Below are 23,622 nucleotides of genomic sequence, written 5' to 3'. Positions count from 1 at the left end.
GGGTTGTGAAACTGAGGCTTCCTAAAATTCTTCTTTAAAAAAGATTCTGGCCTTTGGGAAACAGGAAAAACCTGCGGAATCAGACTCTATGCCGCAAGAAGGCCCCTGAAGATACAGTTAATCATCCCCAGCCAGAAGTTAGCCAGAATTGCTGGTTATGCTTAGCCACCCCAGCCTCCATACTACATAAGGATAGGAACTAACCAGACTGTCAGTCTACTGACTAACGAAATTCATTGTGACTAGGAATAACACAAATTAATATTAGAGGACTTACAAGGGCCTGAAACTTGCCTAATATCCAAACCTTTTAACAGAAGCAGTTTCTCTCATTCTGATGCCTGCTATTCTGCATTACAGGCTACACCTTCTGGATAACAACAATATCACCAACCCCCTGAGTATTTGGTAGGTATGTACTAATGGTTTGGCTGAATATGTCTCTCCTGATGGTTTAATAACTAACTAGACAGTTTGATCAGGACCCAGAGGTATTCAAAGTTTCCATTTCTGAATTAAAACAGTAGTTAGATTCCCCTGCAGAAACTATCCTACAAAATTGGAAAGGCTTAGACTTCTCATGAGATGAAGAAAACTATGTCTAGCCTTGGGAAGAGCCTGTTATTTCTATGCTAATTGATCAGGAGTAATTAGAAAAAAATCTTGCTATGGTTGGAGAAAACATCAAGAAAGAAAGAAAGCAAGAAAGAAAGAAAGAAAGAAAGAAAGAAAGAAAGAAAGAAAGAGAAAAAAAAGAAAAGGAGAGAAAGCCCTAATTCAGATAATTGATAGCAGTCTCTGTTCTCTTGGTCCCCTTGGCTAACTATGTGCTATTAGCACTCACTGGACATGTCAGTCTTCTGATTGGATCAACCATGAGGCCTTGTACCTTGAACTAAAATAGGATGAGCCTATGATTTCTTTCTCTAAGACCAGTGAGGAATATAACAGGACCCCAGACCTTAGCACAACTGACTCCATAAAGGAAGTACCATTCAGGCCATAAAACTCAGCACAGAGACAGCCCCACTTGCCAAATAAAAACAAAGACCTGATTCATCAAAGTTTATAGTTCTAGGAAAGTCTCTAAATGCACTAACCTTGCTTTTTTGGCTTTTGTAGTTCTGCTTCTGCTTCTGGTAACTGTTCTTGTTAACTGAAGTGCGTCAAGCCAGAATATGATTTTTGTGCTTAACAACTCATCATGAGGAAAGGCTTGGTACTACACTGTGATCTCAGATACCCAGAATAGTGGACAGCTGGCTAATTAAGATTTTCTATTGGCTTAAACCCATGCTGATCAATCTTCTTTGTGGATTCCCTACAACATTTGGATCAAGTTCAGGGAACACATGGTGAGGAAGGGACACACACACACACACACACACACACACACACACACACACCAGCCAATGGGAGACAACAGTAGTAGGACACTGGGAACCTGAGGTGTGGTTGTGGTATGTCATTCACACACTGCTCTCCTTGAAGCTGCTCAGGTGCAACCCTCCAAGAGGTGCTGTCTCACAGCTGTCTTCTCCTGGCAGCCTCTCCATCAGTGGTAACTCTTCCTCAACAGTAGAGATCTTTGTTCCATTCTACCCTTGTAGTTCTTCTATAGTCTATCTCAACTGCATGAAGATTCTTTTATAACACCTTTCTGAATGGCTCATATGAACACACTATCTGTTTGGGGAGAAATTTTAATCCAGCAGCATGGCTGGTCTGCTAAGGGATCACATCCAAAAATCTTCTAGGTCTATGTGATCTGGCTAGAATTACTATCTTTAATCTCTATATCTGGAATACAGACAAACCCTTAGTACACACCTTTTATCCCAAACCATGAAGATTTGGCTAGTTTGTAGAAGGAAGCAGCTATGTTTGAAAATGATGTCGAATTGAAGGGTAGACAAAGTGACAAATCAGAGAAATCTTTGACAAAATGAGTCAGAGATATGATATGCCCAACTCTTATGAAAACAGACAGGAAAGAAAGATGGCTTAAGAGAGAACAGTGTGTGTGTGTGTGTGTGTGTGTGTGAGAGAGAGAGAGAGAGAGAGAGAGAGAGAGAGAGAGAGAGAGAGAGAGAGAGAGAAGAGAGGCAGTATTACTGGGCCAGTTTTACAAAGATATAAGTTTCAGGTGAATACAGATTGAGCCAGAGAATGAGAAAGAAGCAGAAGATTAGAACATATTGCCAGTTAGTTTGAGGCCAAGTGAGGAATTCAGTCAGAAGCCAAGAGAACTCAGATTGAACCAGTCAGCTTGGAGAGGAATTTTGACCCAGAAGAGCTGAGTTGAACCAGTCAGCCAGAGTTCAAAAAGAACTAGAAAAGGTAAGCCTATTCAGTAGTAAGCTTCCAAATGACAATTATCTCTTGTGAATAAAAGTTACATATAGGGTTTTCCCCACCTGAACTCTAATTGATAAGGCTAGGAAATGGGGGCCACACTTACTCAGAGGGTCAATGATGGCTGAAGTCAGTTCCTTCGTGTGAGTATTCCAGAACATGCAGCTGAAGTTTCTGTTAGGCTGAGGCTTTAGGCGCAGAACACTGGTGACCTGGTAGAGGCCTTCAGGGGTCCTGATGTGGCTGGTATTGGCAGGAACACTGACATTTTGCCAGGACACTTCTGCTAGGGGGTAACCTCTAGCCTGGCAGGTGAGCTGCACCTCCCCTGTCCCCGGAACCTCTAGGATCCTAGTGTCTATCCTCATGTAAGAAGCTGGACAACAGAAGAAAAAGAAGTGTTGTTTGGATTGCTGTACAATTCTCTCAATACAAGAAGAAACACAATGCTCACTATTGATCTTAGGTGATACACTTTTCTAAACTCAAAAATATTTTCTATGTCCCAGGTTCATTAGTTTGTATAGATTGAATAGTTTTTATTTATACAGTAAAACAAAGATACTGTGTTGATATCCTTAATTTTTGTTGGGGTTGACTGAAGACAGGTAGGTCAAGAGTGGTGCCCAAATAAAGAATAAAGACCAATGGACCCAATGTTTGAAAATGGGAAGGCTGCAAACTTACATTCTAGTCCTGGACTAGGATGTCATAGTCTCTGGCCTCTTGTATTCTAAATCATCTCATAATCGGAGAGTGGAGAGAACTGAGGGAATGGATACATAGATAACGCTAGATTACCCCAATAGATCACCTTTCCAATATCATGAGTAGATAGTTCACTCAAAAGTTCCATCCTTTCCATCTTTGCGATTAGGAGGAGGAAAATAAGGACCTATGTAAGAGCTGTAAATAAGAGCTGGGTGTGTTTCTTACTTCTCAGTTCAGACATGTTCTGTGCAGCATACGCTGAATGAACTATTCATGTGTAATTTCCTGCTTTCTAGAGCACGGAAATCAAAAACTAAAAGGAGATATTTGGAGAGTTGGGAAGGTGCAAAGACTATCCAACAATCTTAGGCCACGCCTAAAAATTAACAAATATCAAACCATATGCATATAGCTGGAAGTGTTGACAGTAAGCTCTGGGGTTTTGATGATGGAACGGGGAGTAAGTCCTGGCTTTCATTAAGTGGGAAATATGTCCTTAAATATGCAGTACAGTCATCGAAGTAAAGGCAATCTTGAAGTAAAAAACACAGTTGTTGAGATGGCTGATCTTGTCAATTTGATTGGATGAGAAGCTCCTGGAATATTGGTGAAATGTACTTATGGGTGTGTCTGTGAGGACTTTTCCAGAGAGAATTATCTAGTGGGTGGGAAGTCTGCCTTGAACATAGGCAGCACCATCCCACAGGCTGGAAACCCAAACAAACTAAGAGAAAACAAGCCGTGATGGAAGTTCTGTTTTGCTGTACCCTCCTGTACCATGCTGTACCATGATGGACTGAAACCTCTGAAACTGTGAGCTAAAATAAAATAAATCTTCCCTCCCCTGAGTTGTTTATGTAAGGTTCAGTGTCATAGTGTTGGGAGGCAATTGTAACAGGTGTGATAAGACAGTTTCTTAAACTGCTGGAATATATATGAACATAACTCTCTTTGGGAAAACTATCTCATATTAAAGTAATAGCAACTATATTATTTTAGATTTTGTTTTTGAGACAGGCTCTCTCAATGTAGCCCAGGCTGGCCTTGACCTCACTATGTATTCCAGGATGACCTTAAATTTGCTGCCCTCTGGTCTCTGCATTATAAGGGCTGGGATTATAGTCCCATACCCAGGTGGATAACAGCTATATGAAAATCCTTAAATACATAGGATTTACTGATTTTTTTTTTTTTTTTTTTTTTTGGTTTTTTCAAGACAGGGTTTCTCTGTGTAGCCCTGGCTGTCCTGGAGCTCACTCTGTAGACCAGGCTGGCCTCGAACTCAGAAATCTGCCTGCCTCTGCCTCCCAAGCGCTGGGATTAAAGGCGTGTGCCACCACCGCCCGGCAGATTTACTGAATCTTAACTGTAAGCTTTGTGGCATATCCTTTTTACCTAATGTCGAACAGGAAGGAGGAAGAAATGATCAGACCCTTTCCCATGTGTTTTGCTTCTCGGTCTTTCTCTTTTCTGTCTTCATGCAGTAACTTATTATTTGACTAGTTATATCCAGAGACACAGAGTATCTGGGTTTCCCCAGAGATCAATTCCACTACTAAGGATTAATACCAGGGCACTGTACATGTTAGGTAAGTACTCCTCTGCTGTGCTATATCCCAAGCCATAAGAAAGATGTACTTATCTCTTATGAATGGATTTCGGATCTGAAATAGTTAACTTTAATTGTCAACTTGATGCAGCCTAGAATCATCATGGGGGAAGCACCTTAATGAGGGATTGTCTACATTGAGTTGGTCAGTGGGCACTTCTATGGGGTATTACCTTAGTTAGGGTGATATGGGAAGACCCAGCCCACTATGAGTGGTGCAGTTTCCTAGGCAGGTGTCCCTGAGCTACACAAAAGCAAGCAAATGTGTGTGCCTTCATTTCTCTCTGCTCTTGACTCTGAATGTGGTTTGAGTAGATACCCTGAGTTTCTAAACTGTAAGCCAAACAATTCCTTCCACAATATGTTGTTTTTCCTCAAGGTATTTTTTTAAAATCACAGCCACAGAAATAAAACTAGAACAGGATCTAAACTGAAAATCTGTGCTTCTAGATTAAGAAGAGGGAGCAGGGAAGAAGAGGCTCTGGGCTCTTATTTATGTTCTTCAATGTAAGTCATCCAGAGATGCTCCAAACAGGGAGAGGAGGGCAGAATCATGTGACCACACCACCTGACAGATGATGTTCACTTCCCATACGGCTGTGCATCCTTGTATGTTGCTGATGTTTTCAAAAACCTTGAGAAGAGGAGGGGTTAAGTGGCCATAAAATCTGGCCCTAGCCCGGTAACCTGACCATTATCTTATTTATGGTATACAAGGACCATTTGAGGTTGGTAAATTCTGGATTCTTAGCTTGTAAGTAGGGAAACAGAATGCTTCAGATGGTGGAGAGATGTGAACGTCTGCATCTTTATCATTAGCACTTTGTATTGGAAATACCACATTGGGCCAAGGAACAACATAGACAGGAAGACTGTGTTCTCTTGACAGATCTAGTAATCCCCAGAATTCATAGAGACTTGGGCTTTGACACAGTCTACTGAATGACTTGGTCTAGTCTTCCCAATCTCTTGGAACCAAGTTTGGGGCTGTCTCTGGCAATCAAACAGTATCTATCTGAAGCAAAATTTTCAAGTACCCACTTTACCTTTAGATTAGGCACACTTATTTTCTCTTGGTTCAGCATCCTCTTAGAAATATTTCATTATACCATACTCTATCTTATGTCTATCTTTTGTGACTCTGGGGGTAAATGTGGAAATAAACTATAGATTTTTGGAGTAGTGTGCTGTAGGGGAGGTTCAGCCAACTCCTGTGGGAGGGCTGTAAACAAGAAATTCATCTTGGCTGAGCAAAGAGGTGATTCAGAAGGAGGAGGAGGACCAGGAGTCAGGTGCTTGTCTGAGACTTTGCCTTGTGGGGTATAAATGAAGGGACACATCAGAAAGGGGTAGATGTTCAGCTAAACAAACCATCATGGTTTCGGGAAGAGATGGAAACTCCCACCTGACACAGTTACAATTTCAGAAATGCCTTTGCAGCCTTTTTTCATTGGGAAGTAGCTAGAGAGGTATCCCCAAGTATGCATAATGAGGAAGTTGGACTGGGGTGATATTCTTGAGAAAAGATGAGCACATTTTAGAGTCTCAGAGGTGGAAGTAGTTTTAAAAGTTCAAGATTTCTCTGAAGGTCTGGTAGAATTCTACACTATGGCCATGTGTCCCTGGGCTTTTTTTTTTTTTTTTTTTTTTTTGTTAGGAGGTTTTTAATGACTTCATCTAGTTCCTTAGGGGATATGGGCCTATTTAGATAGTTCACCTGCTCTTGCTGCTCCTGATTGAACTTTAGTATGTGTTATCTGTCTAGAAAATCATCCATTTCATCTAGATTTTCCAGTTTTGTTGAGTATAGGCATTTATAGTAGGATCTGATGAGTTTTTTTTTTAATTTCCTCAGTTTCTGTTGTTAATCTCCCTTTTCATTTCTGATTTTGTTAATTTGGATACTGTCTCTGAGCCCTTTAGATAGTTTGGCTGGGGGCTTATCTATCTTGTTGATTCTCTCAAAGAACTAGCTTTTGGTTTTGTTGATTCTTTGTATCATTCTCTTTGTTTCTATTTGGTTGATTTGGGTCCTGAGTTTGACTATTTCCTGCCGCCTACAGCTCTTGGGTGTGTTTGCTTCTTTTTGTTCTAGAGTTCTCAGGTGTGCCATTAAGTTGTTAGTGTAGGATCTCTCCAATTTCTTTAACAGGGCACTTAGTGCTATAACTTTTCCTCTTAGCACTGCTTTCATTGTGTCCCATAAATTTGGGTATGCTGTGTCCTCATTTTCATTGAATTCCAGAAAGTCTTTCATTTCTTTCTTTATTTCTTCCCTGACCAGGTTATCATTGGGTAGAGAGTTGTTCAGTTTCCATGGATGCCTTAATCCTACTTGGGAGGGAGAAGAAAGTAATCACAGGAGAGAGTTGGGGAGGGAGGAACCTGGGTGGGAAAGGTGACAGGGAGGGAAAGATGGGATCATAATCAGGTATTTGGGGGTGGGGTGGAACAGAACTGAATCCCTGAGGGCCAGCAGAAAGAATGGAAACAGGCAACCTCGAGAGGTAGGAGGTGGGGGGACTCTCCAGAATGTACCAGAGACCTGGGAGGTGAGAGACTCTCAGACTCAAAGGGAGGAACCTTAGATAAAACGCCCAACAGTGGGGAGAGGGAACTTGTAGAATCTATCTTCAGTAGAAAGACAAGGCATCAAGTGAAGGGATGGGGTTGCCATCCCACACTCAAAAACTCTGACCCAGAATTGTTCCTTTCTGAAAGAACTACAGGGGCAAAAATGGAGAAGAGCCTGAGGGAAAGGAGGTCCAGTGACAGGCCCAAATTGGGATCCAGCTCAAAAGGGGGCCCCAAGGCCTGTCACGATTACTGATGCTACAATGCGCTTATAGGTAGGGTCCTATCATGACTGCCCTTCGAAAGACCCGACAAGCAGGTGAAAGAGTCAGATGCAGATATTTACACCAAACCAATGGACAGAAGCTGTCGATCCCTGTGGTTGAATTAGGGAAAGGCTGGAAGAAGCTGAAGAGGAGAGTGACCCCATAGGAAGATCAGCAGTCTCAACTAACCTGGAACCCAGGATCTCTCAGACACTGAGCCACCAACCAGGCAGCATACACCTGCTGATATGAGCCCCCCAACACATATACAGCAGAGGACTTCCTGGTCTGGCCTCAGTCAGAGAAGATGCACCTAACCCTCAAGAGACTTGGAGCCCCAGGGAGTGAGAAGGTCTGGTGGGCTGTGGGAGTGGGGACATCCTCTTGGAGACAGGGGGCTGGCGGGGGGAGGTGTGGGAAGTGGAACAACTGGAGGGTGAACTAGGAGGGGGATAAAGTCTGGACTGTAAAAAAAAAGATTAAAGAATTAAAAAAAAAAAAGAAGAAGAAAGTTCAAGATTTCCAACTTCATGCTCAATGAGAAGTTCTCTTGCACCTTTGCTAGATAAGAGCTGAACACAAACCTAGAAGCACCAGGTATTCTGCAGTTGGTGCTCTAGACTTATTAACTAGGTGAGGATGGCTAAGTGTGTCATCCAGGTCTTCTGCTATATGTCTTGTCCTATCTGCTATAGCAGAGATGAACAAAAAGGTCACATATGCACAAATTCTTCTTCCTCCTCCTTATTCTCCTCCTCCTCTTCCTCCTCCTCATTCTCCTCCTCCTCTTCCTCCTCCTTTTCCTCTTCCTCTTCCTCCTTCTCCTCCTTCTTCTTCTTCTTCATCCTCCTCCTCCTCTTTTTCTTCTTTCTCTTCTCCATCCTCCTCCCCCCTCATCCCCTTCTTCTTTCAATTGTTTTTGAACAAATAGAACTCAGATTTATTGGAAAAAGCGACAAATTCCAGGAGGCCTCAACTCTAAACAAAAAACTAAAGGGAATTATAGGCAATTTAGGAATATTGAGATTGGAAGAAATAGTTTTCTTCAGAGAAAAGTACACCAATTGGTTATCCAATACCGAGTGGTCAACCTTGAAAAAATATTACATTGAACTGAGCAGGTTGTAGATATAGATATAGACGTAGATATAGATATGTGTGTGTGTTTATGTATGTTCATGTGTCTATAGCAAAAATTAATGAAAAATGAACAATGACTTTGCAAAAAGATATAGGAGAGTGTGGAGTGTTTAAAATGGTATAATTATAATTTCAAAATACAAAAATAATTTAAAGGAAAAAGTTAGAAAAAAAGAACTTCTGAAAGTGGGTGGGGCTTCAGGAATATCCAGCTTTCCAATTTATGCTTAATATATTGAAGCTATATTTTCAGATATGCATACATTTAGAATTGTCATGTCTCCCTAGAGTGTGGATTCTTATTAGTATGAAATGTGGCTTTTTAACATTCCTGCCATTTTTCTATTGCATATAATAGTTGTACAAAACATAGATCATATTGTCATTTTCATACGCACACTGACCCCTCTATTACCCTCAGTCCCCCTCATCCTTCCTCCCTTCCTGTCCCCTGCTAGTCCCTTTTTACTTTGATGGCATCTCTTTGCCTTTACAGTGCACACATGAAACCAAACATATTATACATTTCTTCCCAAGTCTTCATTATGTCTCTTTATACAGTGATTTCCAGGTCTATCCATTTTCCTATAAGGGACATGGTTATTTTCCTCATTATGGTTGAATACTCCATTAAGCACACAGACTACATTTTCTTTATGCACCCATCTGTTATGGGCCACTAGACTGTGAACTGCCTAATAGGAATCGTTCTACATTAAATGTGCTGTGTTTTTATGGTAGGCTGACTTAGGGTCCTGGAATTTATACTTAGTATTGTAGCTGGATTAAACGATAGTAATATTTTTAGTTTTTTGAGGAACCTCTATTCTGATTTCCACTGTGGCTAAACCACAGTGAAATCTAAAGTAGACCAAATGAAAACACGGCCTTTCATCTTTAGCAACATCTGTTTTTCTCATACTAGCAATCTGCTAGCTACCTAACTTGTAGTTAAATGCAGCTATAAATGGAAGCTTCTGCTTCCCTCAGAAGCCATCTTTGCCATAAGCACAAAGTAATTACACTTCCACTGGGGAAGCTCATTCTTATGCCATCAGCTTCTGCCTCCAGACACTTGCATGGCTTAGTAAAATAACGTAGTAGGCACAGAGGCTAAGAATCTGAAAGGTCTTAGCCAAGGGCTGGAGACACGATCTTTCAGACTGTCATCTTGTTAATTAAAGGACTTATCTCTTTGCTCTGCTCTGATGGTGTCCCTAGCAGCAGAATCATTTCACTTCTGGCACCAGCTCTCACTGAACAGTCTGCCAAGTGACATTCCCAGGGGTCCCACTGCCCCCCCTTCCTTAGTATTATTGCTAATGTTACTTACTCTCTTGTTCCCTTGCTGACTTTTCAGTCTCTAACATTAAAAGAATGATTAGTTTCTACTTTAGATTTCTATATCCTTCATGGTTTCTATTTCCCTGATGTATGTATGTATGCACGTGTGTGGGGGTAGGTTATGTGGTGTATGTTTCTGTGAGCATGTATGTGTCTAAGGTGGGCATGTCCATGTAAAGATCAGAAGAAATCCTTACAGTTCTCCACAGTATTCCCTTGAGACAGACTTGAAGTTCACTGTTTTGGCTAGGCTGACTGGCCAGGGAGCGCCCAGATTCTGCCTGTTACTGCCTTGGGATACTGAGGATACAAGTGAGCATTGTCTTTAATGTGGGTGCTGTGCCTTTGAACTCAATTCCTTACTCCTGCACAGCAAATGCTCTTAGTGAACTCCGCAGCCCCCACATCACTTCTAAGATACGGACAAACTTTGCACACAGTAATTATTGTCTTAATCATCATAGTGGCTCAAAATAAAGTGAAAGCGTTGTCCTTATATGCTCTTGTCTTACAGGATGCAGGCGAATTTCAAATAGTCACTGTACTGGCTGGGTTTGTGTGTCAACTTGACACAAGCTAGAGTCATTACAGAGAGAGGAGCCTCAGGTGAGGAAATGCCTCCTTGAGATCCAGCGGTAAGGCATTTTCTCAATTAGTGATCAATGGGAGAGGGCCCAGCCCATAGTGGGTGGTGCCATCCCTGGGCTGGTTGTCCTGGGTTCTATAAGAAGGCAGGCTAAGCAAGCCCTGAGTAGCAGAGCAGTAAGTAGCACCCTCTATGGGTTCCTGATTCCTGGGTTCCTGTCCTGATGGCCTCTAATGATGGACTATAATCTGGAAGTGTAAGCCAAATTAATCTTTTCCTCCCCGACTTGCTTTTGTTTGTTTGTTTGTTTGTTTGTTTGTCGAGACAGAGTTTCTCTGTGTAGCCCTGGCTGTCCTGGAACTCACTCTGTAGACCAGGCTGGCCCCGAACTCAGAAATCCGCCTGCCTCTGCCTCCCAAGCACTGGGATTAAAGGTGTGCGCCACCACCGCCCGGCCCCAACTTGCTTTTTGGTCATGGTGTTTCATCACAGCAATAGAAGCCCTGACTAAGACAACCACTGAAATCTTTGAGGGTTGCTTTCAATCTGGCATTTAAACAGCTTACGGAATAATATAGGGCCTGACTGTAATTTCGAAAGCTTGCCCCTCTTGGAAAGTCAGGACAGTGTATTCTTGACTCCAGGTAGCCATATTCTCCTGTTTCCAAGGGGAGACGGAGATGTGGCTCCATTAGTAAGTTGTTTCAGCCAATGCTTTCCCTGAGTCCAGCAGAGGAAGAGGCCGGGTGTCTGGTCATTTTCCTGGCTTCATCTAGCGCCACTATAAGCTTTAACCATCCCCCACCCTCATTTACCTTTACTTATACCTTATATCAGATGTCAAAAAATGTTTCCGTTCAGGTGCTTTTGAAGGACCTGCCTCTTCAGACCTGGTCTCTGGCTTTTGCCTGAGCTATCCGAGAGCAGCGTACTGTTGTATAAGCTATCACAGCCTCCATCAGAGATGACTTTCGAACACTCACCTTTGACTTTCACCGTCAGGTACTTGTAGTCCCAGGCGGCCCCGCAGATGACCAGGCAACGGTACTGCCCCGAGTCTCTCACTTGGACACTAGGGATGTGGAACAAAGCCTTTCCCAGGGGCAGCTGCTCCTCCAGCAGGGTGGCTCTTTCACTTTGTGAAGAAGAAGTCTCATTTTCTACCTTCTGCAAACTGGCTCTTACCCCTTCCAGTTCAGTGCATTCTTTGCGGTCAAAATCGCACTCCAGGGTCACACTGCTGCCGAAGTCTACTGTGTACACTTCCTTAGGGGCTGTCACCGTGAATAAAGCTGCAAGGGAGACACAGCTTGCTGTTGTCTACTTTTAGGTCACGTTTCAGTTCTTCTGGAGTGAGAGTTGTGCTTCCTCCCTCATCTTTTAGGAGACCCCTGCCATTCTCTGGGCCCCTCTCCTTCCTTCCCTCGTCCCATATAGAAACAGTGGCGTTCTTGCCTCGGGGCCTGGATATGGTGTTCTCATCTGAACATTCCTACCCGCACAGCTGATCCCCACTCCTGTTTCTCCTGAAAACCCCAGCAGGAGCTTTTGATGGACAGGCCTGCTTGTCCCCAACAACATCTCCCGCTAGCTCCTCAGGGCCCTGAAGTCAATGCTCTGGAACATTCCCTCTTTTGAGACCAAAGCCTTTCCTTAGGTTGCCCTGTCACTGAGATCTGCCTTATTTATTATCATTATATTCCTATCACCTGGGCTGATTTTCTTTAGTTTGTATGAAATCAATTTTTACCTCTCTTTGCCACATATCACCAGCTCTAACCAGTGATAGTAATGATACCTCTTATCTCCCACAGAGCTCATAGATACATTAGTACCTCCTTTAGCCCCCCCTGGAAGCCAGAGAGACAGGCAGCATTGCTACCCCCTTTAAAATGAAATGAGGCACAGAATGGTTAAATTACTTGCCTAAGAGTGCACAGCTAACACTGGTCCAGGATTTCTTAAGGTTTCAGATGCTGTTAATCACCAAGTCATAGGAACCCAATGAAGGTGTTCACTCTTTTGGATTAAGAAAGTCAAAGGGGAAAAAAAGGAACTATTTTTTAACTACTATAGGCCAAGTTCCATGCAGGGTACTTTGTAACTATATTACTTAATATTATGACCTGAAACATGTATTGTCATTAAGATTTTATAATTTTGTTCAAAGATATTTGCTCCAAGAATACAGCTAATATGGTTACAGTTTAGGGCCCATGGTGTTTGACTTGAAAAGCTGTAGTCTCTAGTCACAGTATTTTCCAAAATGCAAGACGACTCACCAGAGACATGCGAGATAATTTCACGTGGTGCAAAGCCAAAGCCTAAAGGAAACTTAATTGTTTAGAGAGAAATTTATTCCCCTCTCAATCTGATTCTAACACTTCAACCACATGTTTCTAATTGTCTCTATTCTTTTGGAATGAATATTTCTTCTTTTGCTAAGGTAGGGAGCTCCTCAGAAGATGGCTAACATTGGCAAGAACTCAGGATGACTGCTTGATTTTCAGTGTTTGCTTTTGTTCCCAGCCTCTGTTTTACTAGTGTGTTTCTGAGTTTCTTCCTATACAGAGTAACCCATTGGCTTGCATTTTAAACAGATGACTTAACTCTGACTTAACTCTGCAACAGAGCAGAAACAGTATAGGCAGTGTTTGCATGTAGAAACTGTTCTGTATGTTGCATCCTTCAGTAATGAATGGGTATCCCAATGATGGAAGTATGGAAGGACATGGAAATTATTTCTAAATCACCACAGAAGATTGGATTGAATTATACTCAGTAGATCTCTTTCATCATTCATATAAGAAAAGCATCTGATCATCAAATATTTGTGAGCTTTAAAAAAAACTATTCTCATTTAGTGACACGTGAGCTTGGGTTCAAATTCCAACAATACCAGGATTAGTTAGGGACCTTTGGAGTGGGTGTGGGGATGCTTCTATGAATCCGTATGAGGTAAGTATCCGTCTCTTGGTTCTGTGGGAAAATCTGAGCAAGGTGAACACACGTATTACCCATGTCTGGCAGCTAGCAGGCACTCGGAAATTGTTCTTCCAGGTCATGTTTAAGTCTTGGGAAAGTAGTAGCTCACATATGGGGTGTGCACGCATCCTGTATTAGCCAGGATAGTCTGTCCCTTCCTCCCTCCTCCCTCTCTTCCTATTTCCTTCCTTCCTTTGCTCTCTTCCTCCTTCCCTTCTTTTCTTTCTTTTACTGACAGGGTCTTGATATGTATCCCAGGCTGGCTGCTAACTCATCCTCCTCCTGCCTCAGGCTTCTGAGTCCTCAGATTCTATGTGCACAGCACAGCTGTGGCAAACCAGGATATTTTCATTAACCAGAATGGTTGTCCGTTTCCTGACCTGACTCCATAGCTGAAGTAACTTCTGGTTTTCCTGCTGGTTGATGGTTCATATTCAATTCTCTTTTAGATTGTCTTTGGTTAAAAGACAGGGCCTTGCCACATAGTCCTGTATGGTCTTGAACTCAAGTCTTTCCTGCTTCAGCCTCCTGAGTGCTGGGCTGGCCAGGGTGTGCTGAGTGGCCAGGGTATGGCTACACTCAGCTTGCAAGTCTCTTTTAATTCATGTTTTTTTTTTCCTGAACTTCCATTTTCTTTCAAACCTTAGAAGTGAGTAAGATTGTGCTCTTTGGCATTTTCCTAGTATCCAGCATATTAATCTCAGCTCTGGAAAATCAGAGAGTGGTGAAAAGAAAGACCCAAGTCTGCCTGTATTCACTTCTCCCTGAGGTGTACTTCACAAGAGAGCCCACGAATCAGCAACTGTGGGTTACCACCCAGCAGACCAGACAGTAATTTGCACAAATGAGCTTCACCAAAATGGCTGGGCAGTTTATTGCCTCCACTCTCTGCCTCGACTACAACTAGAAGATGAATGCACATTTCACACAGATCTGTATGTAGTGTGGAGAAGATGCACACATGCCCAGCATTTGTTTGTGTAACATGGGGCTGAGAGAAAGGCTCTGTATGCTTCTATGCAAAACAGTGTAAATCATGCCAGTCCTTGCTGGATCAGACCGAGAAGACCCTCAGAACGTACTAGTGTAAAAGGATGCTGTAGCTCAGGAATTCCTGTATGATTCCAGTTTTTGTAGACTCGTTTGTATGCTGAAATGACAGGTTCTTATGTACCTTACCCATAGTTTCCATAACAGGACTCTCTCAGTGTTTAGATCTCTTATTATGGGACCTGTGATGATTAATCTTAATTTGATGGGATTTTTGAAACACCTAGGAGGTTTATAGTGAGGCTTAACTGAGCAGGGGAGATCCACCTGGAATGGGAGTGACAGCATCCCATGGACTGTGGTCCTGGGCTGAATAAAAGTGAGAAAGTGAACTAAGCATCAGCGTCTCCTTCTGCTTCCTGACTGTAGATGCAATGTGACAGCCGCCTCACATCTGCTACCCCACCTCCCCCCACCACTGTGGACAGTGTCCTCTCAAATGGTGAAACAAAATAAACCCCTTCTCCCTTAAGTTGCTTCTGCCAGGCTGTTACTTTGGTACAGCCAGGGAGAAAAGTGGCTAAACCAGAAATCATCTCTAAATCCTTCATTCCCTTATAACTAAAAGATACTTTGCTCGAAATCCACTCAGCTTCATGGGGGAAATCGTAATTATTAATCATTCATCAAAAATATACTAGCTCTTTTCTGAGCATTTAGTTTAGAAATTTACTACTATTTTTTCCCCACACCCAAAATTCACTACTATTAAAGTATGTTCCCTCTTTTAAATTACAGTTGTCCAAACGGAAAACAAGGAGAGAGGTGGGGAAAGGGAGGGAGGGGATGTGCAGGAAAGGTTTAGTTGTGTGTCTGAGTAATGAGCTGGATAGATTTGGAGATGTGTTGATGGCTGACGGCTAAGCTGTTTACCACTCTATAGTTTCTTCTCATGAGAGAGAGAGCCTGTAACTTCCTCTGGAACTCCCCCACCATTACAGCAGAACTTCCCCCATCCCCTGCCCCAACCTTTTATAAACACATAGCTTCTCTTTTCTTTTCAACCCCATCCTCCCCCCCAGCCCCTTGCAGAATAGATGCCTCGAGCTTTAGAAATGCATTTTACCTTTTGGACAGATGACTTTTTTGGGCCTTGGGGGTAACATTCACAAGAGGAAAGAACAATTAACCGACATAACCCATGCATCAGAATACTTCACAACAACTGAGGATTGTTATTTAGACTAATTTCACCTCAGTTCTAGCTTCTACAGCGTGCAAAGCTTTGGGCTTGATTTCTCATAAAATGGATTGTTTACGGAGATGCAACATACTTTTGAAATTCTACAGCTTTCAGCTTTTTGTGAATCACAGAGGAAATGAAACCACTTGTAATGGATTCTATGCACAATTATTTCTCAAGGCTGTCTGTCTGCGTGTTAGACTAACCAAGCAGAATACCTCAACCGGCCTGACACGGGAGCCTTCTGGGACACTGCCTCTGCCCACTCCGTTGTTTTTGCAAAATACCTGTGTGCTTTATACTGAGGTTCAAGATTCTGATGGTGGAGGGTCCAAAAAGCTTGATGCCACCCTACAGACCTGCCTGTGTCCTAACCTGATGAAGAAGCAGAAAGGGATGTCCATACTCTTGGGGTAGTTTCACATTATAGCTACCCACTCTTCAGAGACAGATGTCACTCTTTTTATCTGTGTGGACATTTGTGATTTGATTACTTTCCGTTAGATCCTACCTCTTAAAGCTTACACCACTTCCCTGTGGAAGCCACACCCGGCACAGGAACCTTTGAGGAGCACATATCCAGACCATAGCAAAGACTTTATTTATTTTTTTTTTTATTTTTTAAAGTACTAATGCCCTAACCCTAATTCAGATTCTTTAGATAAAGTTATTATTGGGGTAGAGCAGATGTTCATTTTGCAATTTTTCTGGGAGCTTCTCATTTGCAGGCAGTATTGAATAAGTCTAATTAGGCAGATCAAAGATCTGTATTGACAAACACCATTCACCACCTTGCCATCTGCAACACTGCTTTCAGCTTCACAGGAGCACTAGTTAGAAATGCAGACTCTCAGGCATGTCCCAAACCTAGAGACTCAGCATCTGTAAGGCAGACGTAGAACACTGTGTAACTGGGGAAGAGTGATACTTAACCTTTGTTAAACACACTGACCCCAACACTAAGGGACTCTTCTATCCCCCTCTGTTTAGTCCTCTGTCAACCCTCTGCAGTAGGAGATTCTGTCCATATTTAACAGGTTTTAAGAACAGTTTGCTGAAAGCCAGTGAGTGGTGGCTATGGAAGTGGCATGCTCATTTGTCTCTAGCTACATCCCTCTGCTCTGATGACTCAGACCAGCTACTGCCAGCAGGAGTAGATAGCACCTAAGACTGAGGCAGGTAAACTTTGGGCTTTGTGGTAAGGTAACTGTGTTTTGTCTTACATTTCATTTGCTGTGCAGTAACTAAATTAAACTTCAATCTAAAACCGAACTTCTGAAGTGATCAGACAAAGGACACCCAACTTAGATAATTTGGGAGTCTTCCCCACCCCCCAAGATCCTGAGGTCAATTTAGCATTTTGTTTGCTAACAGGCCTTGATGACAGCCGCCACCTGTCACATCTCCAGGAAACACAAAACAAATCATTTGCATTATCTCCAAAGATAGTTTCCTCCTTAGGCTAATTTTGAACCCTTTTCCATTGAACAACAGAAATTTACTTTTCTCTTTTGCCTTCCTATACAGTGTACTTCAAATGTGAGGAGGGACCAGAAGGCTTTTCACAGAGCCTCTACTCTTCAGAAAACTGTTCCGTGCAGTGGGCTCATGCTCTGTTGCTCTATGTGTGAGCATAGCATAGGACACCCTTCACTGTAGAAATCCTACCCTGGCCACCGTCTACTCCTTTGCTGTCTCATTTCCTTTTTGCATTGCTCTGATGGAATAGCTGACAAGAAGCAATGTAAGGAAGGAAGGACTTGCCTTGGCTCACAGTCTGATGGAGTACAGTCCATCATGGCAGGGAAGGCCTGAGAGCAAGAGTGGTCACACTGCACCTGCAGTCAGGGCACTCATTTCAATTTACTTTCTCCCTTTTATTGAGTCCAAGATGACAGCCCATGGCACAATGCTACCCATACTCAGGGTGAGTCTCTCTTGTCCACTTCTATCTTTCTGGGAACACCCTCAAAGACACACTTACAGGTATGTTTTCTTGGTGGTTCTATGTCTCAAGTCAATTATCAATAATAGCTATCATACTCATACATATCAATGTAGGAGGAGCTAAGGTGGGAGGAGTAAGGAGAGGAAGAGAAGAAGGAGGAGAAGGAACTAGGAGGGGGGGGAACATGGAGGCGGATGTTCACGTGTCTCACAAAGTCAAAGGTAGTTGCTATATCTAGGTTGGGTATTGGGTTATACCTCTGATTGAGTGGGCATCTTGTTATTGATAATTACCAAATATATAAGCCTTTGGATAATCTAAGCATTAGAGTCTCATCTGTACTGAGCCCGTGTGGTTGACGGGATGGTCTGGGCAATGCCCAGCCTTGCAGAGACAGCGTGGAAGATTGGCAGAACCATCTCCCATGCTGGCATCTCGTGTGTGGCAGGGCTGGTATTTCTGGCTGTCCATTTCTAGCTGTGGCACGCACTTGAGCCCTGGCCACAGAACATGGCAGCTGAGCTAGGCAGAGCCGCCGCAACTTAGATAGTCAGCTTGACCAGTGGCTGTTAATTCGACATATCGACAGTCATTGAAAATCAGAGTGGCTGGGCATGTTCTGCACCAGAACATCTCAAGCAACATCATGGTCAAATTCTCCCTGTCTACCCATACCTGCTTCCATCCACATCTGGAACAGAGAAAATATTAAAGGAGGGAAACCTCAGTGATGCAAAGTATTGGTTTGTTTTTGTCTAAAATATATGTATAAAAATAAATCCTGTCTTGAAAAACCAAAATAAATAAATAAATAAATAAATAAATACTGTTAAGTGTAACTGGATTACAAGATAGTTTTAGAATTTGCATTAAAAGACAAAAAGGTAAATCAACTGTAAATAATAATTTATATTATTAAATTTATTTATTAAATTATTATTAGAATTGTGAGGATACAGAAGGTTGGGCACATGCCATGGGCAAAAAAAAAAAAAAAAAAAAAAGTAAACTTTTGCTGTTCAATGGGAAAGGTTCAAAATTAGCTTAAGGAAGAATCAATGGACCCACACAAAATATGAACTATTGGTTTGTGACAAAGAGTCAAAGGTGCTTCCCTCTGAAGAAAAGACATAGAAGAGCCGGAGTGAATGAGCACTGGTATGCTTTCAACTTGCACCCTCACATGCTATATAAACACTAACTCAAACTTGATTCCAAACGTAAACGTAACATGAACAGCTATGAGACGTTCAGAAAAGAATCCTTTCGATTTGAGCTGCTGAGAGATTCTAGATTGGGAGTCAAAAGTGTGGGACATGGAACATGACACCCTTAAGTCAGACCACAGCAAGTAGCTCCATAAAGACTTGTTAAACAAAAGAATGGAAAGCAAGCTGAGAGATAATATCCATAAACCATATACCTGATAACGGACTTATATCTCAGATAAATATGGAACACTCAACACTTTGCCAGAAAACAAAGAACCTAATTAAAAATTATTAGATGATTTACATACTTAGTTTACCAAAGAAGACAAATGGTTAGGCAGCAAACACATTAAAATGTGCTCAACATCATTGGTCACTGGAGAACTGAAAGCTACAACCACAGCAAGGTATTTCTATGCATCTGTGGGGGTAACATAATAACAAAACAATGTTGCTACAGAGATAACTGATACTCTCAGACACTGCTGATGAAAATGGAAGGTTGGTATAACTGCCATGGAAAAGTCTTAGAATTTTCTATACATTTATTTATAATAGCCATAGGGTCTAGAAATTCAGTATAGCTAACAAGTAAAATTAAAATGTATGTCCATGCAGAAACCTATTTGCAAACATCTATAGCAACTTTATTTAAAATCACCAGAAATGGGAAATAGCCCAAATGCCCTTCGACTGGGAAATGGATCATACACCACTCAATAACAAAAAGAAGTAAGCTATTGGTAAAGACAGCAACATGGATGAACCTCAAATGCATTACACTAAGGGTTTCACTTAACCCAGACACCAAAATAACTGCAATGCCCATCAACTAGGTAAATAAACTATAGTATGTTCAGTGAAATATATAGTTGCTTAAAACTTGGGGTTGCTTCCATCTGCTGGCTTGGAATCTACAAAAAAATGCATATTGTCTGGGTGTTTTAAAAGATTTCTTCTAATAATCTATAGCCAATCGTTTATATGAAGATCAGGGCAGTAACAATAAGGCTATAAGCAGGGTTTTGAGGAGGAGCCTGCTTGGGCTGCAGTGGGCGAGTTCCTGGGGGCCTTGTGAACACTCTGGGGGCATTTCCAACAGTGCTCGGTCATGTCAAGCTTGCATCTATTTCGTGTGGTTTTCAGTGTCCGTGGCACATCTTACAGCAGGATGATTTATAGGAGAGTTATTAAACAATTCCTGTAAGTAAAATGAGCATCCAGGAGCCCACCCCTCATCCAAGAACCTGACCATGACTAATGACACCTCTACTGTCTCTGGAAGTAACTGATACTGAATCCCGTGCTTCTACATTTCTTGCTTGTTTCAGCTTTACTATTGAAGGATGCTCAAGCAACAGACTTATGAAAAAGACATTGTGCTGTGTGTCATCTTTCTGGGCTTTTTACAGATGAGGTAGCTTGTATTTTTTATATTGTTTTTAGAGTATTAGGAATGTCACTATTCATCTGTAATGACTAAATGATCTGCTAAAGCATTAGTTTTTGAATTTAAAAATAGAAAAATAGAAATGTGTGCATAGAGGGTAATGAGGAATCATATTCCTATAACTCGTGTATAAGAACTGTTATGTTCGGGGATGGATGCAGGTCAAGGGCTACTCACTAAACAACTTAGGAAGTGGGGTTCTCATTCTGGACACTGTGATAACTAGGGTATTCTCTCAGACAGTGAGTATTAGAGCCCAACTATTCCCAGGTTCTTCTTAAAGCTCTCCTATATTCTTAAAATTGTATTTTGTTAATAATACCGAATGCACGATTCTTATTTAAAAGCCTTAACAAGGATAGTGTAGTTTTCTTTTTATCCCCATTCTAGGCCATTTCCTTTTCAACCAGCATTCAATAACAAGCACTATTCCTCAGTTTTGTTTTCTAGGTGCTCCCCACCAATAGCTTTCTAGGAAATCAAAATACAGTTAGAAAGGCACAGAGCGATGAAGTTAAAACACACAAGAAGGTGCTCTAATTTAACACTCATTTTAATTAAAATTTTCTGCAAAGAAAGAGCAGAAAGGAATTCCAAGTTTATGGAGCGAGCAAAACCTGCTGTTTGGGCTTTCTTTTTTATTAATTCATACATGCTGTTTGGGTTTTCTATTTATTAATTCATCGACATAACTCATTACATATATGTTTTGGTTTGTGAAATGCTCAGAATACACATAAAATATATCTCCATTTTAAAACTTATGTAAAAATCCTGCCCCCATTATCTAGTACATTAGCACTATAAGGTGGGGCAGAAAGGACGTCCGTGTGTGCAAATCTTTTATATGCCACCTAGTAACTATGTCACCTTGAGCACATTAAGACCTTCCCATGTCTCAATTTCTCTACTTGTTAAATGAGTGTTGTGAAGACTGAATGAGACACATAAACTGCCTTGCACAATCTTTGCCACATATAAGCTCTCTTGTGAATGTAAGCATACCTTGCTTCCCTACATATCTGTATTTTAATATATACCTCAGGGCTCATAGAGACTATAACTGTCTCGTGCTGCTTTTCTTAAAAGAACCAAACAGTCTTTCCTCTACAGAGCGATCCAGTGCATGTGGGTGGAAGGGATGGGGGGCTGGGGCAACAAAAAAAAAAAAAAACAAAAACCTAAAAAACAAAACCAAACCAAACCTTGCCATCCCTGTTTCCCTAGCTCCTTTTCCTAAGCAGCCGATGGGAAAAGGAGAAGCATGGAAGAGAATTGTGGGTTGACCACCGGGATAGGATGAGATCGGAGGAGACAGCCACTTATCAAAAGGTTATCCAGCGTCAAAGGACCACTTTTCCCATGCATGATTTCCCTCAAAGGAAAGCATCACACTTGGGCTGTGGAGCATCCGGGCCCTTAGCCCCACGACGGCTGCATTTTTAAAAATCTCCTAGTGTCCTCTTAGTACTGCAGCCCTGATGGCACACACCAGTGATCTGAAACACCTTACCCGGGGGAAACAATCAATTCTGAAACAACTTTCTCCCTCCTAAACCACATCCTCCACTAGATGTCCCATCATCAAGTTCAAAGGCATAGCCTTCAGATTCAGTTTCCATCGGGCCTTTACTGTCTCCGAGTTTTCAGTTCAATCCACATTATGGCATTAAATGACCAGCGGCTGCCGCCATTAAATGAACTTCCATGAGTAAGGAAGCACTCTATGTTTGCCTCAGTCACTGTCCCTGACAGAGGGCAAACAGGTACCTTACATTAAAGGGAACTGCCCTCTTGTGTCCTTTCAGACATGCGTGTTTTATTGCAAGCATTGGGTGGTAGAGAGAGATGGATCAATATTCCCAGTTTCTGCTTCTGTAAGATGGAGACCGCCAACCCTGAAAAGCATTCTTTTTTGCTACTTGAAATATCCAGTAACCACATTCCCTCTCAAAGGATGCCCACAGACATTCATTTCCGGCTTTGGTTAGGGGCCACCACCTGTTCATCATTCCCAGGCCCCTCCCATCGTCCTTTCTTACCTGCTATATGATGAAGTTGCAAGCTCAGGTTCAATATCAGCAGCAGGAGCAACATTGTATCAATCTGAAACAGACAATCGAGAGAGTCTCAGAGCTCTGTGCACTTTCTCAGTCTCTGGTAGTTTAACTCATCCCAAGAACATGGTAATGACTCAGAATCAAATCTCGTGGGAGATGCAAGTGACGATGGAGGAGCAGAGACAAGAAGAGAGGCTGAGGGTTCCTTTTCTGGAGAAGAGCTTATGCACAGCAAGGAGGAAGAAGGCACTCTTTCTGAATTCAAATGAGCCGCTCTTCTTGCTTCTCACATGGCCTTTTCTGGAGAGCAGGGTGGACATCAACAGCCACCCACAATGGCAATCATCTGTATCCTTGTGGTGGGCCTCTCATGTCACTTTCTAAAGTTCAGTCAGTAACAAAATCTCGAACATCAGCCTTGTTTACCCAATAGTAAGCTGTCTTCTCTAGCTGGACTGGAGCCTGTGGAGGCTGATCCTGGAGAACAGGGCTCAGGAGGTCAGAGCTGACGTTGACTGAGCAGAAAACATCAAGCTGTTGAATACCTGTTGTGTGGTTTGTCTTGTAATGAGTTTTCTAATTATTATCTTTCAAATTACCTTGGGGCGGGGGTTGAAACAGGGTCTTGTACTGTCTAGGCTGACTTTGAACCCCTGATTCTGCTTCCACTTTTCAAGTACTAGGATTGCAGGCAAGCATCACTGTGACTGGCCCACTTTTTATTCTTTTGAACGCATTAAGTAGAGGTAATTTTTATTGCTTCTTCTAAGATATACCTCAAAGAAGCTTATTAAAGTCTGTATGCTGAAAATGTTTACCTCCATGTTATACAATCTTTTCTAGCTATTCATTGTGTAAAACAATGGATTTCACTGTAACTCTTTATACATGTTTATAATGTACTTTGATTATGCTTACTCCAGTTTACTTCTGACATCCCCCCCCCCAATCTCCTCATTGCCCCTTTCCTCATTAGCAGTTCTACAGATGACACTGGAGTCTTCTTTATGGCTGAATAATGATTTATCACACACACACACACACACACACACACACACACACACACATATATATATATATATATTCCATCAATGAGCACCTGGATCAACATCCTAACTTGGTTACTATGAATGGTATAGCAATAAGCATG

General features: G+C 42.0%; 1 protein-coding gene across 1 annotated transcript in view; it reads right to left on the bottom strand.

Moving 5' to 3' along the window:
- Nucleotides 1–22,672, bottom strand: part of Pdcd1lg2 (programmed cell death 1 ligand 2) — a 41,320-nt gene extending 18,648 nt beyond the window's left edge. The window contains exons 1-3 of the mRNA XM_034485858.2: nucleotides 22,455–22,672; nucleotides 11,569–11,877; nucleotides 2,462–2,731 (exon numbers count right to left, since the gene is read on the bottom strand). Of these exons, the coding sequence (XP_034341749.1) occupies nucleotides 2,462–2,731; nucleotides 11,569–11,877; nucleotides 22,455–22,509 (634 nt within the window). The 5' untranslated portion in view covers nucleotides 22,510–22,672. The remainder of the gene's footprint in view (nucleotides 1–2,461; nucleotides 2,732–11,568; nucleotides 11,878–22,454) is intronic.
- Between the last annotated feature and the right edge of the window lie 950 nt (nucleotides 22,673–23,622).

The sequence above is a fragment of the Arvicanthis niloticus genome, chromosome 1 (genome assembly GCF_011762505.2).
Source record: "Arvicanthis niloticus isolate mArvNil1 chromosome 1, mArvNil1.pat.X, whole genome shotgun sequence".
NCBI classification, from domain to species: Eukaryota; Metazoa; Chordata; class Mammalia; order Rodentia; family Muridae; genus Arvicanthis; species Arvicanthis niloticus.
The sequence above is the reverse complement of the archived record's forward strand: the minus strand, read 5'-3'. Positions and strand labels throughout refer to the sequence as shown.